The 17,493-nt window shown below is 55.5% G+C and overlaps 6 protein-coding genes across 6 annotated transcripts; 1 reads left to right on the top strand and 5 right to left on the bottom strand.

Moving 5' to 3' along the window:
* Positions 1-366: 366 nt before the first annotated feature.
* On the bottom strand, positions 367-5,267 carry PG994_012744 (Anucleate primary sterigmata protein B; the record flags this gene model as incomplete). The annotated part of the gene is made up of 2 exons (XM_066864153.1): positions 367-3,300; positions 3,321-5,267. The coding sequence occupies 2 exons, from the start codon at positions 5,265-5,267 to the stop codon at positions 367-369; spliced, it is 4,881 nt and encodes a 1,626-aa protein (XP_066710301.1).
* A 1,651-nt stretch (positions 5,268-6,918) lies between these two features.
* PG994_012745 (CMGC/SRPK protein kinase) lies at positions 6,919-7,791 on the bottom strand (the record flags this gene model as incomplete). The annotated part of the gene is made up of 1 exon (XM_066864154.1): positions 6,919-7,791. One exon carries the CDS (start codon positions 7,789-7,791, stop codon positions 6,919-6,921), a length of 873 nt encoding a protein of 290 aa, XP_066710302.1.
* Positions 7,792-9,312: 1,521 nt separating this feature from the next.
* PG994_012746 (uncharacterized protein) lies at positions 9,313-10,962 on the bottom strand (the record flags this gene model as incomplete). Its single annotated transcript, XM_066864155.1, has 1 exon — positions 9,313-10,962. The coding sequence occupies one exon, from the start codon at positions 10,960-10,962 to the stop codon at positions 9,313-9,315; it is 1,650 nt and encodes a 549-aa protein (XP_066710303.1).
* Positions 10,963-11,919: 957 nt separating this feature from the next.
* Positions 11,920-13,722, bottom strand: PG994_012747 (major facilitator superfamily domain-containing protein; the record flags this gene model as incomplete). The annotated part of the gene is made up of 1 exon (XM_066864156.1): positions 11,920-13,722. One exon carries the CDS (start codon positions 13,720-13,722, stop codon positions 11,920-11,922), a length of 1,803 nt encoding a protein of 600 aa, XP_066710304.1.
* Positions 13,723-14,255: 533 nt separating this feature from the next.
* On the bottom strand, positions 14,256-14,501 carry PG994_012748 (uncharacterized protein; the record flags this gene model as incomplete). Its single annotated transcript, XM_066864157.1, has 2 exons — positions 14,256-14,428; positions 14,462-14,501. The coding sequence occupies 2 exons, from the start codon at positions 14,499-14,501 to the stop codon at positions 14,256-14,258; spliced, it is 213 nt and encodes a 70-aa protein (XP_066710305.1).
* Positions 14,502-15,997: 1,496 nt separating this feature from the next.
* Positions 15,998-16,762, top strand: PG994_012749 (uncharacterized protein; the record flags this gene model as incomplete). The annotated part of the gene is made up of 1 exon (XM_066864158.1): positions 15,998-16,762. One exon carries the CDS (start codon positions 15,998-16,000, stop codon positions 16,760-16,762), a length of 765 nt encoding a protein of 254 aa, XP_066710306.1.
* Between the last annotated feature and the right edge of the window lie 731 nt (positions 16,763-17,493).

The raw sequence follows: 17,493 nt of genomic DNA on the forward strand, positions 1-17,493 counted from the left end.
CCTTTTGAATTCCGTAAGCCTGCCTTCCTGTAATCAGAAAACAAATGCTGGGACCCCCAAAAAACCACCATGGATCAATCGCCCCCTCCAAAACGCCCTCCCCAAAAAGTATCAGTAAAGACAAGACGACGTATTAGGTTAAAACACCCCCAATCTAGCAGCCAGCTCCCCCTGTTCCTCTTTCTCTGTCGTTCCATGATTGATTCTTGGATCATCAGATAAGTCAAGGTAAGGTAAGGTAAGGCCACGGCCTAGAGTAGCATTATACAAATACAGTTCTTCTTTCTCTTATTCCATCTCTCGATGCTAGCCGAAACAGCTGCAACAACTTGCGCATCCCGAAGCGGCCAAGACGAAGCACCTTGACTACTCGCCCCCCTTCCGCCGCACCTTGATCAGCTCCGCCACCAGCTCGTCCTTCTGCCGCTCGCCCTCGGCGATCCGCTGCCGCGCCGCCGCGCGGTCCAGGTTACGGGCCTCGCGCTCCTGCTTCAGCTTGTGCTCGAGCTCCCGCAGCCGGAACATCCACTTGTTGTCCTGCGGCTGCGGCGACCCGCTGCTGGCGCGGTTGGTGCCTCCCGGGGTAGATGCCATCTCTCCGTTCGAGGTTCCCGTTCGCTGCTGCTCAAAGTCGGGCGGCGCCAGGTTGTTCGAGGCGGTGCGCGTCATGGTGCTGTTCCGCGACTTGCTGCTGCTGGCGGAGCTGTCGAGCTGCGGAGTGGTCTTGCTCCTGGGAATTCCACTGCTCTTGCGAATAGGCCCGGTGGGTATGTAGGGGCTGGGGCTGCCCGCATCGTCGTCTACGCTTCCTCGGCGGCCATTCGTGGGCTGGTCGAAGTAGCCGCTCACAGCACGTGTCTTAGCATCGTTGGCTCTCTGCAAGGTGGCGTTCTCGATCTTCACAGCCCGGTAGGCCGCTTCGAGTTGGCTGATCCTGGCCGTGCTGTTGAAGTCTCCATTGACGATGCCGTTACGCACAATAGTCTCCAGGCGATCCAGTTTCTTGATACGATGGTCCAGGTTGTTCTCTAGTGATTGGTACTCCTTCCAGAGATCGTTCTGGACGCTCTTAATGCGGCTCTGGAAGCTGCCTGTTAGACTCTCGATCATCTTGACCGCCGCGAGCAGGTTCTTGCTGAACCCAGGCAGCATCGTAGAAACGGCCTCGAGACTGGGCAGCGCCCGCCCATTGATCAGGCTGTTGTTATGAGCCCAATCAGAACCGCAGAGGCTCGAGAGCCTCGTCCACAGGACAAGGAGCAAGTTGTTACGCTCCGTGAGCTGATCCCGGAACGACGTCTCCAACAGAGCGATCTTCTTCTTGTCGTTGGCCCGAGCCGTCTCCAGCTCCAGAATGCGACCGTCCTGGTTATTGACGGTGCGCGAGACGTGCTGGTGCGTTCGCTGGAACGTGTCGAAGGCGTTCTTGGTGTTGCGGTGACCCTGTCGCTCCTTGTCGAGCATTTCCGCCAGCTTCCGGCTCTCGAGGCCATGTGACTCCAGGAGGGCATCGCGTTGCTTAATGATGCGATCCTTCTCCAGCATGGCAGCCTTGGCGCTGTTCAACTCGTGCACAGTGTTCTCCAGTTCGCGCTGCAGCGTCCCAATGGATTTGAGCAGACTAGACCGGGTCCCGTTGAGGTCGCCGAGAGCCTCGCGAAGATTATTCTCGAGCTCAATGAGCCGCTCTTTCCACTCGGTCGCCTCGACTTCTCGGCTGTGCAGGTTCTTGCGTAGTCTGCGCACCTCGTCATTGGATGCCGCCAACTCCTTGTTAAGCTCGTTGACAAAGTGTTGCACCTCTTCTTTCTCGCGCGAAGATACCAGCTCGTGCTGCTGGCGCTCCTTAGCCAGTCTCTGGTTGAGGTCCTTGACCCGTTCGCGCTCGTCACGAAGACTTTGCTCGGCCCCCGCAATCGCAGCCTCTAGGTCTCCAATGCGAATCTTGTCGGCTTCTTGCTCTTCGCGTAGGAAAGCAATCTCGCCTTGGCTGGACTCCTGTTGGACTCCCAGGCGGTTAGCCTTCTCATTGGACTCCAGGAGCTTGGCCTCGAGTTCCTCGCCCTCGCGGTTAGCTTCACCCAGTTCGGCTTCGAGCTGTTCAATGCGCCGGTGCTTCTTTTCTTGTTCGTCCTCCAGACGGACTATCGCATCACTCATCTTCCGCATCTCTTCTTGAAGAGCTTCGAAGTTCTCCTGACGATCCTGCACCTCTTCCTGCAACCGCTCTATCTCCTGGTCCTTCATATCCGTTTCACCCTCCAGAGCACTGATCTCCTCCTGGGCTTCGTTGCGGAGTGATTCGAATTCCGCTTCCATCTCGGCTTGTTCTCGGAGTGCCTGGTCGCGCTCGGCCTGTATTGCCATTAGATCGTTTAGGGTATTGTCGAGCTCTTGCTGGATGCTCAAGGCGACCTCTTCCGCTTGTTGCTTCGATTCCACAGCCGTCTCGAAATCCTGCATGCAAGTATCCAGCTCACGCTGAAGTTCCTGGTTCTGCAATTTGATCTCGCTGATCTTATCCCGGTGCTCGGCCAGTTTGTTCTCGAAGTCTTCTCGCTCAGGATCCTCCATGGCCATAGTAAGCTTCGTCCGGGCGCTGCCTCGCGATTGGGACCTCTCGTGGGCGCCAGCACGAGATGCTGAACGATCAAGCAACGTATCGATGGTAGAAGGCGCAGGGCCACCACGCCGCGATGCCAGCTTGAGATCTTCGATCTCTTGGTAAAGCCTCTCCTTCTCCCGATTTCGGGATGTCAGCATGGAGGTCTGGGCGCCCACTTCACGACGTAACTCGGCGTTCTCGTGGCGCAGTTGGTCGGTCTCCCGTCGCAGCTCGTCAACGAGTGTCGTGGCCTGGGAGCTGGTCTGGTCGAGGTCTCCAGATAGACCGGATACAGGCCGGGACCGAGACGGAGATTGAGGCCGGTGCTTTCGTGTGATGTTGTATATGTTCGTAGTGTGATGCATACCACCCGGAGTAGTAGCAGTTCCACCGTTTGCGATGTTCACTTCCTGCTTGAGGCGGAAGATCTCGTCCCGCAACTTCCTATTGTCGTCGTCGGTCTGCTCGCGTCTTGCCGTCTCCTGTTCCAGTAAATCCTTGTACACATCGGCCTCTTCTTGGCGGCCCAAGCTATCCCCAACTCGTTCGCCAGCCTTGTCGCCCATGGCCTTGACCACCTCGGCCAGCTTTCTCTTCTCTGCTTGTGAAGCCATGTTCTCGCTCTTCAGCTGCTCTATCTCGGTAACGTATTCTTCAACGCGCTCCCGCAGGTAGTAAAGCTCTTCCTCCCGCTCCTGGGCGTCCGGGTCGAAACCCGGGTGGTGCGGCCATCGGAAGAGTAGCCACTTCGGGCGGTGCTGGGCCGGTCTGCCTCGTCGTCTCGGTCGCGCCACCGTTTCTCCAGATCCTTGTTCTTTTTCCGGAGGACTTTGTTGTCGCGCTGGATGACAGCCAGAGAGGTCTTGAGCTCGACGTTTTCCGAAATCATCTCCTTAACGCCTGACTCGGAAAGCTTGTCCAGCCGGTCGGACAGGAACATGACTTTCAGCTTGAGGTCGAAATTCTCTTTGGACAGACGCTCAATGGTGCTCGACTGCTCCTTCAACGTCAGGTTCCTCCCATTCTTCGCGACGGTGCCTGGGGCAGGAGTGTAGTCGGAAACCTTGCGTATGTGTTGGCTGACTTTGGGCGTCTCCAGGCCCGATTGTGTCTTGTACTCGCGGGCCAGCGACTCGGGGACCTCGACGTTGCGCACATGCCGGGCAATGACCGTGTCTGTCGGCGCCAATAAAGGGCCCTTCTTCTTGGGCTTGGGGGTGCTAAAAGAATCATCGCTGTGACCAGGGAGGAGCGACAAGGATTTGGGAGGTTCACCGCTGGGCGGTCTTTCGACTTCATCCAAAGGTTCTAGAGGCTCGAGGCCTCTGACAGGTTCCAGATCCTCGATGCCTGAAGCCATGCTACCCATACTAATGGAACGCGCAAGCATGTTACTCATGCTACGTTGCATGCCGTAGGCCGGAATTGATCCCCCAGACTGGATGGCGTAGTCTACACCCAGCCCTACCGTCACGTCGCTTTCGTTATCGTTATCGAGATTGGAAGAGGTGGAGGAGCGCTGGCTTGCATTCCTGCTGCGTAGAAACCGGGGCCGGTTGCCAAACCGCAGAGAACCTTGGGCGGAAGCACTTCCTGTCGAATCTATGGAGTTGTCGGTGGACTTGGACTGATCAGCCTCGGAGGTAGATTGGCGGAGAAGTACGGTGCCACCCGCGCCCGAGTCGTCGGGGCGAGGGATATCTAAGTGTGAGCTGTCCCTGGCAGAAAAGTCTTGATCGTCTTGTGGGGTCGGCTGTCTTTCCTCGGCAGCCCTCGAGGTAGTACGCGAGGCGGTACGTGCGGCGGCGTTGGCAGCGGGCGAGGACATGGTCTCGAGGGCCAAAGTGGAATTGCCGGTGTCAGCATCGTCAGCGGCGGTGAAGGTATCATTGGCCGAATTGGTCGTTCCGGTGATGGAGATTGCGGGTTGGGCAGCGGGTTGGGTTTGATTGGGGGGCGACCGGGGCGTGGTGCTGGTGGGTAGCTGGGAGCTGTCATGCAGGTCGCTCTCATTGGCCGCAGGCGCCGTATCTGCATGCGATGTTGACGATCTCGAGTCTTCGTGGCCATTTTCTTTCTTTATTGGTGTTGTGGAATCTCCTGTTTCGGTAGGTAATGTGGACGTGGGGTCAGTGTAGGCTTGCTGGGTTTGGTCGTCTCTGCGGGTGGTGGAGGCCGAGGGTGCAGGCGATGGGGTTTTTGTTTTGACAGCATCGAATACAAAGGTGTCGTCGATGCCGGGTTCTGGGCCGGTGACCTGGATGGGAGAGATCGGAGGGATAAAGCTCTCTTCGACATCTTGAAGCTGCGCGCGGACCTGTTGCTCCTCAGCCATGGAATCGAGATGGTGATCCTCGTCCATGCTGACAGGCTCGACGTAACTGCTGTCGGGCTGGAGGTGTCCTTGCGATGGAGGATGCAGTAGTGGTATGTTCTGTTTCGCAAAGGCATGCGCCGGCTGCGCAGTCATGGGCGTGGCAGATGGTGGCGCGGTCGAAGGCTCCTGGTCGCCATCACCTTCTCGTTGTTCGAGGTCGTTTTTGCTGGGCGGTAATTCTTGCCCTTGCCCATCCGAGCTGCCAGGGATGGGTTGGCGCGACTCTGGGGATGTCGGTGCGGGCGAAGAACGCGCCTCGGATGGCCTCTTCTCGTCGGCTTCCATGGCGGAAGGGTGGTTGTGTTGGGTATGCGCTGTTGCCCAGGTCACAAATGCATGCTCGGTCCGGGATGGGTTGGATTTGGGTAGGTCAGTCTGGCGACAGACGATCGATATGGAGCAAAATAGCGATTCAAACAGGTATGTTCAAATGTATTGAAGGTTGAAATTGGAGGTGCAGGTACTTTCTCACATCTCGCTCACTCACCTGCACTTGCGCCTGCGCCTGTACCTGCACCTGCACCTGGGCCGAACTACGAGGCGGGTGCTAAAACAGAACCCACCACCCCAAACTTCCCGCGCCTTACACTAAAACTTGCTGGTCCACGACAGCAACAAACTTGACAACACAGCGGTCTTCAATGCAATAAACATGAGTAATCTGTTGACATTTCCAATGGGCTGCCTTGGAAATCTGATTGTTATGACCTTACGTACATACTTACCTATTATATTGATCTGTAGGTATACATTTGTGTAAGTACGAGCAAGGAGTGCAGGTCACTGTCCTAAACTCCTGACCCATCAAATCGGATAGGAGCTGACATGTGGTTTTCAATGTTCCGCATATGACCTGACAGTGGCAGGGCTCAATTCACAAACAGCATTACCGTCGACCTGATACGGGATCGACGCTCTTTCCGGCTTTACGATTATGTAGATGCACGCTCCCAATTGCGACTTCAGTGTATCCAGAATTGATTCCACCAGCTTGCTGCCATGTTACATGCAATTGGAGGGTAAGGTCTTGAGCCCGAGATTTCTTCTCCAGTCTCTTCATGCATACAAAATCACAACGCAAAGCTGCAAGATGTACGGAATAAGCACAGGAAAACAAAGGGGACAACATCGGATGCATTTGGTCGCGTTCAATTCGCCAGCGCAATGATGCACCGCTCGGGCCTCTTTTCCGGTTGGCCAGAATGGCTATCCCTGCTAGAAGACCTGATGGGCCCCTGTAGCCCAGCACTCTTGGTACCCGCCTAGTGGGCTGGCACCCGTTGCTGGGGCACCAATGAGCCGATTCGAGTGCCCGAAAGATTTAATGCAGCCGCGATAGGCTTAGAGCCCGCCCAACCAACTCCACTGCACCTACAAAGAATAGGAAAAAGGAGCTCGAGAAATGTTCTCGATGTTGATTTCAGCCATGATAAGAGAGCAAATTGGCGTCCATCTTATCTTGCAAGTATAATGGATGCCCAGACCGTTCGCGTCTACTGTACACGTCCCATCGCTACGTTCAGCAACAGTGGATAGCAATTTAGTAGCAGCAGACCTAATACTAGCTGCTGTGCTGGACATACAATTCCCACTTAGGCGACGGAGAAGCTGCGTTGTTCCCTGCTGCTAAAAGGCTGTCAAATCGCGAAAAGTCATCAACCTGGTCTCATATGTAGTCACAGTCAGGGTGCAGCGGCCGGCGGCAGGCAGCGCTGGGCAACGGACAGCCGGGTATTGTTGAAATTTGGTACCGAATTCCAACGTCGCATCCAAACGGCACACGTCGCTACGTATCTGCAGGCATCTCGCCCGTACTACTTCTTATCCCGATAAACTACCCGAATGTAATTCTCCGAATTTGCTGATTTGATCATATTTTCCCTTCCCTGGGTGAATTTAGTCAGCAGGCCCAAATAACTATATACTCTCGCTTTAGCTATACCTGTTCGTTCGATAACGTCAGTTGACCCTTTAAACCTGTCCGGTAGGTAGGTAAAGCCCATCCTGTCATCCAATCTGCCTCCAACACTTCCCTTATATTTGGTCGCTCGCTTGGTCTCCAAGCCAGCATCCGCTTCAGGAGCTTTAACAGCGCATCCCACTCGTCTTCAAGGATCGTCCCCATCTTTTTGGTATTCCGTGGGCTTTGCACCCATTCCTCGAACCGTCGTTCCCATGGCCAAATTTCAGACTTATCGGTCAGAGGCTTGCCCGTGTTATCGTACCACTTTGGTCGCTTTTCCCATTTTTCCCACCACTCGGGTGGCATGAGACCCTGTAGCTCTACCTGCTGCGCCGTGATGATCTCGTCCTGCGGTGCAAGGAACCCGTCGATAAGCGACCTATGGGCGAGCAGCTCAAAGATCACACAGCCCAAGCTCCAAATGTCAGATGCATATGTGAGCGGCGTTGTTGGCTCGAAGAATGCCTCAGGTGGGCGGAGTACAAGTGGTGTGTATGATTCGAATCGAGACTTGTCGTCGGGACGGAAGGCAACCCCGAAGTCAGTCAGAGGTAGGCTGTCTTCCGAGTCGTAACCGCTTACACGGCTATGTGTGAGCTGTGAGAGGATATCGACCTCAGTGCGGTCCGTGTCTGCGGTGCCGACTTTTACGGCGACAAATCTCGATGTCTCCTCGTCGAGGGCAAGCCAGGCAGTTGAGAAGGTGCCGTGGCCGAGCTTGTACACTACATGGTATCGTTTGTCAAGACGATCATCGATGTGAACTGGATGATAGCCGCCCGATCGATAGTCGCTGAGGTCCTCTATGCCGTTAACATATCCGTATTCAACAGTTGGTGCTGACATTGCCAAGTGATGTGACCGGAGGAATGTAGACCTCATGCGAAATGGATAACAAAGATTCAAAGCGGAAACCCTTAAGGTCTTCGCGCGCCACGAAAGGACCTGATGGGGTAGCCTAGTGATCATCTGAAGCGCGTGGGGGATCTCTGCGTTGTGGTGTTGGATGAAGTCGAGAACTGAAACGTTGTTCCAGGGATGCGATTGAAGACGGTAAAATACGATGGGATTGAAGGGGAAGGCTCCTATTGGTTAAAACGGTGGAGTCGCAGCTCTCTACAAGATATATATTCTAGTACTGAACGCTGCCAAGGAAAAGGGGCAATGTTTAAACCCCTTACCACCCCAACACTAGCGCCCTCGTTCCATAATACTCGATTGGTAGAAACCCTCTCAAGTATTGCCCATGAGGTAAGTCTCGTAATTGAAGGTGAACAGTATAGACAGGTCTTTAGGCGATACGGTCCAGGTGTATGTGTTTGCCACTGCCATCCGACGTCCCGAAGATCAGACCTATAAACACGACACTTCTTTTATACAGCTAGAGCAGATTAGTCGAGGTGGCCTAGTTTTATATGTAGTCCGGCCGGTGCATGAACTTCTCATTTTGTAATACTTGGGTGTAGGGTGGGATGCAATCGACACTATGTTGTTCACACTATATTGCGTTAGGATACCAAGCTCATCAGAGTGCTGGGCAATTCCCGTCTAGTATCCTATACCGATCCAGAATACCGGAAATAAATGCTACTTTTAGTTCCCATCATCATCCTGTCTTATGGGTCGACACGGCTCGATTTAGCCTGAATCGGCCCTTTGGCACAACTGCTTGCTGGACCAGGTTGGCGCTTACTCCTCACCCCTGAATTCGGTTCGTCCCTTTGAAGAGGGTGTACTAGAAATAGAGTAAATCCCCACTTAAGCCACAACCGTATAGAGCCGGACGTTGGGAGGGGGGTGATCCGGGCAGCCACCCGAACTGCGTGGGGCGAGCTACGCGGTCCGGTCATGTCGCACGCACAGAACTTTTTCTGATAGAAGTATTCTCCTTACTCTTGATTGTTGTTGGATTGCCCTGAGCTCTTGGCTTCACACTCGAAATGGGCTTCCACGATAGACTTCAGGCTTTGCCCTCTCCACCCCTTAGTTCTCTATGGATGACAATCGAATTACCCCGGGGGGTTCTCGTTGTGGGCAGAACGAACAGTACCGTGGACAGACGCTGTTGGAAGGCCAACTGGAGCATCAATGTCGACTGTGGCATCACAATACATATTTATTCAGCATTTACGATGAGAAGAGTTACATCATCCCCAGAAACCTAAGGGATGGCAAGTAGTATATCGTAACATGCTGTGTGTGTATCGCCAACGTAACCTTATGAAAAGAAAGGCCTTGCTGATGTCAAAAACTATGTCATGCTGACCAATGGCGAGTATCTCAGGTACACCATACCTAAACCGAACCTTTCCTTACATGTTCGTCGGATTGCGGCGGAATACGAATGAGTATTGCAACGCCGAGGATTTACCAGACATCCCTCTCGCACCACTTCCAACTGACCGGCTCGGACACACATAGCATATCCCTTTGGAAACCACCCGAGGCGGACCACTTACATATTCCAATCCGGCGGCAGGACGGTGGCCCCCCTTTTGTGTCTTGACGGCGGTGTAACAAAAGTCCATATATATAAGGCGCCATTGAGTTCGTCTCCCTGCCCAGCTCTAGCACTTCTACTCCAGCGTCCCCAAACACCTGAAACAAAGCCTGGATCTGCGCCAGGCCTTGTGCCAAGTCGTCATAAGATTCATTCGTCAGATCGACCGGGATTGCCGGGATAGTCGGGGCGTGCTCTGCAACGACGTAGGTGTCTAGTACCGCGTAAAAGTAGAATCCCGTTTTCCCGAGGCCGGCTTTCGGAGTCACCGATGCTTTCCAGAAGGCGGAAAGGTCGCGAAGAGTGCAAAAATTTCCGTTGTACTTGGCGTAGCAGAACGGCGGATCAGTACTAGTCAGCCAAGAGGGATTGCCGGTAGTGGTGTTTATGGCAATGTTGCAGGTACTGGTGTACCGCGCGTCGTAATCACAAAAAGCGGCCGGCACGGTGATGCACTGCGAAATCTGCCACGTGGCGGCGGTCGGTCTTGCGAGGTGGATAAACAACTGACCCAGAAGGGGCGAGGCCTGATTCAAGGCCGCCGCGAACTCACGCTCGAGTTCGGCGAGGGCATAACGGCGCGGCGACGCGGCAGGCTTCGCTAGGTCAGTGGCGACGGCAGCTGCGGCTCCGATACGCAGGTTGTAGATCGACATGATGCCGTATATGCGATCCTGTTCGAACGAGGCGTTGCGGAACCGGGCCACGCCCCATTGAATGTTGGGATTGAACCCGAAGGGAGGGGTGGAGTAGCCGGCGCGCTTGATGCGCTCAATAATGGCGTCGCCGAGTTGGCTAAAGGGCGGCTCCGTAAAACGGCAGAAGCCTGATTCCAGGACGACCCGGAGATTGAAGAGAGCGTTGGACAGAATTTTCATCTGAACGACAACGGGTTTTACGGCTGATGTAGACCATGACGGAGAAGAAGGAGGTAAGCCGTCGTGAAGTTCCACCGTCTGCGCGTCTCGAGCCAAAACGGTTGCATCGGGCCGCAGAATGCCTTCCTGGAGTGTCCAGAGCGACGTGAACCACCAATCATCGAACAGCGTGTCCAGGCATTGCTTTAAGGGGGCCAAGGCGGCCCCTTTCTCGATCTGTGGCACGGAGTCGAAGGCAGTCTGCAGGTACCCACTGCGGTAGAATATCTCGTTGAAGACCTCCTGCAGGCGTACAAGTGGTTGCGTCCACAGCCAGACGTATACCCGGTCGGCCTTGGCGAAGATGCCGACCTGCCTGCCGATCTCATCCATCTTGACTGCGTAGTTCTCCTGGTCGATGCACACGACATCTATCCAGGCAAAATCATTTATTTCACCCATCTTCTTGATAACCTGATGGAATGTGGCCACGCTAAACATGGATTCATTCACAGCCGGTATATCCCATGTCGTCCCAGAGACGTCTATGTGGGGTCCGTTTGGGGCCGGCCACCTGCCCCAGGTGTAGGTCAGGATGCTATAAGCGGGCTCCGTAACGACCCCGTAGATGTTGCCCTCTTGACGCTCTAGAGACGTCATGGTCGGGATATGTAACAGTCGTCGTGGCCATTGTCCTTCGACGGTCTCCCACCGATATAGACGCCCTCCTCGTGAACCCATGGCGGTCGTTTGGTTTCTTTAATCTGCGAGCCAAAGCCTGAACTCGGAGTACGGCCCGTGATATTGGGTAGGCCTGATAGTATATATGTTGACTTTATCCGAATCTACATTCGCGTGGATTTAGCAGTGCAGATTGAGTCTTCTTGTGCACCGTACATAGCACGCACCATCAAAGCCCATGTATCGCAGAATCTGAGTCAGAATGCCAGAATGCACAATTGATGAGAAACGAAACCTGTCAGACACGGAGAACCTTGTAACACGGTAGTTAAGTAGTCAGCAATTGGATGACATCCATGTCATGCTCCAAGTCAGGTGGTGGTGTACGGCCTTCCCCTCTACCGACCGCCCCCCCCCCCCTGGCGGGGTCGCTCAAACACAGCAACCCGGCGAGCTGTTCTTGGAGAAGCAGGGCGAGACCAAAGGGGCCGATGCACCCTGGGGTAAATCTTGCCCAACTGCGACGCCTGTTGGGATGAAGAGCATAAGGGGGGTACCGAATGGCTGCCGACACTAAATTCAGGACTATGATGATATCAGCAGGACACATAAGACATTCACACATGGCAGAAGAAGACGTGCGAGAGGTCAAGCGTTCGGGAGGGGATATACGAGATTCTCTTGATTATTGTGGCCGAGAAACCGCCCCAGGTAAAACCCAGCAGAAAGTAAGAGTATATACATGGTTTGTTGCTGGGGATCAAAATTATACAAGCTAAAATTTGATGGCTGATTAAATTCTATGCCGGAAAGACGCCACAAGATGCAAAATGCCCAAAAAGAGACGATGCTTCAGATCATTCCTTTCTTTTCTTTTTTTTTTTTGGTTGGTTTCCCTCTCCCTATTTTTTACTGTTTTTGAGTTTGGCCGAGTATCTATTCCTTGGCGAGCTTACTCCTCTTGCGGAGCTGGTGGCCCCACTTGAACATGACGAAGGGGATCATACTCAGGAAGGTGCCGAAGAGGGCGAGGATGAGGCCGGCGTACTGGGAGCCGACGTTGTGGAAGAAGGCGCTGGCGAACAGCGGCGTGACGGCGCCGAGGGTGTTACGGAGCAGACCTTGGGCCGCGATGGCGGACGAGGCGCTCTCGCCGTAGCAGTCGGCCGTATAGGAGTAGGTGCTCTCGAAGACGAAGAAGATACCAAAGGCGATCGGGGCCAGGCCGATGGCGGGGCCGACCCAGCTGAGCTGCTGGTACTGCGTGAAGGAGTAGATGAACAGGCCGATGGGCAGGAAGACGGCGCCGTACATGGCGCCGTACAGGCGGGCCTCGGGCGTGACCTTGATGCTCGGGTCGTCGGTGAGGCGGTTGTACTTGCGCATCTGCAGGTGGTGGGCGGCCCAGCCCAGGAAGGTGCCGATGGCGAGCGAGATGTAGGGCAGACCGCTGACGCCCTCGTTCCAGCCGCGCTTCTCCTCGAAGGTGATGGGGATGACGGACAGGAACATGAAGGTGACGGCCCAGCAGAAGGCGATCCAGAAGCCGAAGGCGAAGACGACGGGCTCCGTCACCAGCATGTGGATGGCCTTGACGGACGAGGCCTTCAGCATGGACTGCAGCGAGGGCGTCAGGATGTCGCCCTCGGAGACGTAGCGCTCGTCGCCGGTGGCGGCGCGCAGGGCCTTGGCGCGGCGGTGCAGCTCGACGCCGCCGCGGGTCTCGGGGAAGTAGAAGAAGATGAGGATGAGCAGGGGGATGTTGGCGATGCCCTGGATGCCCTCAATCCAGCGCCAGCCGATGGCCTGGTCGATAAAGCCGGCGTAGATAGGGGCGGAAACAGTTCCGAAAATGGCGACGAAACTGAACATAGCCATGGGCCGACCACGGTGGCGGGGCTCATACATGTCGTCGAAGGTACCGCCGACGAGGATGGTGCCGACGCAGCCGAAGAGGCCGAGCAGCAGGCGCAGGCCGATGATGGTGGCGATGTTCTTGGCCAGGGCCAGGCCGATGAAGAGGAGCGAGAAGCACAGGAAGGCGCCGGCGTAGACGACCTTGCGGCCCGTCAGCTCGCAGAAGGGGGCCAGGACCATGGGCGCGATGGCGCAGGCGATGTTGAAGGTGAAGAGGCCGAGCTGGCCCATGAACTCGGAGACGCCGAACTCCTTGCACATGCTGCCGATACCCGACGAGTAGGCGGTCGTGGCGAGACCGATGAAGAGGGTCATCAGGTTGAGGATGGTCGAAATACTGCGCTTGTACCAGGGATTCCAGTTGAAGGGGTTCTGCTTGTCGCCGGTGGCGAAGTTGAGCACGATGTACTCCTTGCCGTTCTCCGTCACGATCTCGGTCAGGGTCAGGGGCATGTCGATGTCGACCTTCTTGATGAGGCCGAAATCGTTGTCGATCTGCTCGGCCTCGGGCGTGTCGTGCTTGCCGCCGACGATGCGGCCGGCCATGGGCTCGCCCTTTTCATTCTCGGGGATGTAGAGGGCCGGGATGTTCTGCTCCGCCAGGTCGGCGCCCGTCTCCTCGTCCTTTTCGGTGGTGCCGGTGGCGGCGACGCTGGCAGGCCGCGACCGCGACGCCGAGTTCCGCCGCGACGCGACGAAGGTGTTGGCGCGCGAGCCGTTGGGGGAGCCGGGGCGCGAGCGCACGTAGCTGTTGGCGCGCGACGCGGCGAAGGAATTCCGCCTCGACGCCGGCTGCGAGAACGAAGGCAAGTAAGACGACATGATGGGCTGGCTTGCTTGCTTCTTCGAGCTGGGTGTGCGTGGGTGTGTAAGTGTGGAGGGGATGGACAGACACAAGGGAGGAGAAAAGGACTGGACACAACCAACAACACCAATCAACCTGCCCTGTTATAAGCCGTCGACTGTACTATCGCAAGTACCGAGACAGGAATTCGAGAAGCAGATAAGCCAGTTCTTATTTCTCGATTTTTCTTGCCCCAAATGTCGACAGCTAGTCAGCCATAGCGGTTCGATGACATCGCTCGCCCCATCGTGCAAACATCTCACGCCTGGCCGCTCACTTGATTTTCTGTTGTTGTTACTGGGTGGGGCCGGCGCAGTTCCACCATATCACCGTGAAGCCGCCGGATGGCCCCTATCCATGGATGGGCCAACACCACTCCAACGAGGCCCAGCGTCCACGTCGATGATCACGGCTGCTCGCAACCCATGATGTCTGGGATAACATCGTGTCGAAATGCTCTTTTCTGGTGTCGATGAATGCGCGTCGTGAATGTGAAGCCGAATAGACGTCTTCAAAGCGCAAAGGCGCGATGGCCGACAGCGTTGAGGTGGGCGGCCTTACTCTCGGCATGAAAAGAGCGAATTCGGCCGGGAGACCCACTGCTCGCCATGACGTCCCTCTTAGGCGGACACTTGAGCCTCTCGGCCAATTTTGCAGGGTACGACCGGTGCTTCCGGGCGTCGCCTAGAATAGGGCACTTAATCGAGGTATACATACTGTATTCGGCACTATCCGTATTATGCATGCCACGGCCCATGGCAACGCAGCAAGCGCCGCAGCGCCTGGCAGCCTCAGCTTTCTGTTACTGCCGGCGTCCCTTGGCTCGGATGAATAGGCACGTTTCCGCTTAAATTGTCAATTCCGTTAACGAGTTTTACCTACACTGACTCGCAACTAGGGCTGCTATGTCGTCATTGCTTTTTTTGGTTTTGTTTTCAGTTTCCCATCTACCGCCCCTATGCCAAACAGCTAGTTTCCCGTTTGGCGGTTATGAAAACTGGGCATAAGTAGAGTACGAGAGAGTAAGCAAGCATCAAGCACCACGCTGCCATAGCTCCTCCATGGTCCTGACTCTTATGCATACTGGATATTGAATAGCTCCATCCTTTTCTTTCTTCTTAGCCATTGGGTAGCAGCACAACGTGCACCCAATCTCCTGCCAAGCCTATAAGCTGCGGATCATTGAAGACCCTTAATAGGAACGTTCGAGAATTCAGGTGGAATTGTTTGAATCCGGAAATTGTGCTGCAAGGCCGCAACTTGCTTGTGCGATCAGCCTTCGGGCAGCATGGGGATATGCAGGATGCAGGATGTCATACGGAGTTGCGGCACTCGACCAGAATCGTCCGAGTCGCGGGCTTCTTCTCCCCCCCTTTTCGAGACCCCATGATTTGGGTTATTGACTCCTTGGAACCCCAACCTACTCCATACCGTCCGGCCCAAAAAGTGAGGCGTTTGCGGTGCTCGCTGCTGGCCTTTTGCGGAGTCACCACAATTCCAGGAAGTCCCCCATATATACAGTGCATTTGCGCCCATATTTCCTTGATGCACGCCGGGCGGTCGTGCAGGAACCAGCTCCTCGTGACCGCAAGGTGCAACCGACTTTTTATCTCCGAACGCACCACGATCAGTCGTTCCCGGGAAGCGCTGGCCACATACTGTGTATAGCGCTTTATCGGTGTGCCGACCCATCCCGCATGCGACTCTGAATATAGACCAATCCTTGAGGACTCTTAGACTCTTATAGGTGAACGATATATACAGATCGAACGACCGCTGCGGCAGGAGTGCCGAGTTGCATGATGCAGGGCGTCACGAGGTGCACAGATTCTTTCTCCGCGCGCGTTCTCCAGACACAACATCGCGTGGTGTGTAGATTAAGGATAGATCATCTGACCGATATTGCTGCGCTGGCGAATGGATCTGGTGCAACCTGCGACGGTACTCGCTGCTGCTCTCCGCAAAAAAGAGGCCAAACACTGTGCTCATTTCACACTCTTCACCCACATATCGACTAATTCTAGGCAATTCCAACCTGCGAGATGAGAATCCCCATCCGGATCGTGTGGCACCACTCCGCATTTCGCCTTCGCGAAATACGACTATCTCCAAACAAGGCGAGGGAGGAAACAATGAAAGCGAGAAAACAAGCAAGCAAACAAGCAAACGAACCGAGGCCAGTCAGACAGTTTAATCCGAATCACTCGAGGAGCTCGACGAGCTGCTGCTGCTGCCACTGCCCTTCTTCTTGTGATGCTTATTGGACGACTTCTTGTCCTTCTTGTCCTTCTTGTCCTTCTTGTCCTTCTTGTCCTTCTTGTCTTTCTTCTTTTTGTCCTTCTTCCCTCCCCCCAAAGTGATCTTCCAGCTTGGAGCCGGCGACCGCACCACCCACCGCGCCCAAGAAACCGTGGCCAGCCTGGTGGCCGGCAAAAGCGCCGAGGGCCCCGCCGCCCACAGCGCCCACCAGGCCCTTATCGCTGGCCCCCGCGGGCGGATAGGGGCCTGGGTGGCCAGGGGGCGGCGCGGAATTGGGGACCCAGTGCTGCTCCGCGCCCGCCTGGCCGTAGTAGGCATCTCCCTGCTGCGGTGGTTGTTGTTGGTAGTAACCACCTCCCTGCTCATGCCCGTAGCCCGGAGAATGGCTCAGGGGAGGATACGCACCATGCCGGCCACCGCTGGGTGGGTACTGCTGCTGATGGGGCTGCTGAGGAGGAGGAGCAGGCTGCCCACCCCAACCGCCTTGCGATTGATGCTGCGGGGGCGGCTGCTGTGCATACGGTGATTGATGGGCGCCACTATTGCTCGGATAGCCCTGAGGGGCCCCGTACTGAGGCGGCGGGTGCGCGCCGTATTGCCCAGCCGGCGGAGGTGGTGGTGCAGAGTATTGATTCTGAGGTGGGTAGTAAGGCGGTGAAGGGCCCTGAGGCGGCTGCTGCTGGTGCTGCTGACCGTAACCGCCGCCGTAGGGCTGACCACCACCTCCACCGCCCCCGCTGTTGTAGTATTCGGAATTAGACATCCTCTTTTCCCCCTTTTCCGCGTCTAAAACTTTCTCTTCTGCTTCTGCTTCTCTTCCGTTTCTCTTCTAGCTTGGGTGGGGCTCCGAATAGTTCGGTTTCGGACTTCCAAGTCGACTGATGATGTTATAGATAGGCTTGGCGGGCGGGAGATATTGGCAAGGGAAACAAAACAAGAGGTGAGCGCGGAAAGTCTCAGGTGTGCAAAGTTGAGTGGAGAAAACCAAGGAAATTTCGGATGAAACGGGCTTGGCCTAGATCGGTTCTTTTATTGTGCCAACAAAGACCGGACTAGCTGGCCCAGCATGCTGGAAAGTTGGCTAGTTGGTGAGGCGGCCGCTTCGCTTTGCTCCTGTGGCGGTGCAGCTGATAATCCGTGGCGTCGACCCTCAGCCACTGGTGACGTCACCGCCGTTAAAGATTTGTTCTGTCACTCAGGATGCTAGGAGCGGGTTCCTGGATGACAGGACACAGCTAGCCAGATCATGAAACGTATAAACTTGATCCTCCTGAGATCTGACTCGTTTCAGAAAGCCATCAAGGAAAGTATGGATCCTCACGTTGTCCGGGGCTTCCAGCGGCAGAGCGTTTATTCCAGCGGGACATCGGCTGCGTCGCCACTGCTACAAGGTGACTCCTGGTAGAACCTACATTTGCAGCACCGTAGACGTCATGTTGGACGCTGTCGTCAAGCTGATGTCAATCCATGAAGTCGCAGTACGTAGTTGG

This window comes from Apiospora phragmitis, assembly GCF_038363925.1.
Source record: "Apiospora phragmitis strain CBS 135458 chromosome Unknown utg000010l:1.0-9815664.0:9184709.0-9829525.0, whole genome shotgun sequence".
Lineage (NCBI taxonomy): Eukaryota > Fungi > Ascomycota > Sordariomycetes > Amphisphaeriales > Apiosporaceae > Apiospora > Apiospora phragmitis.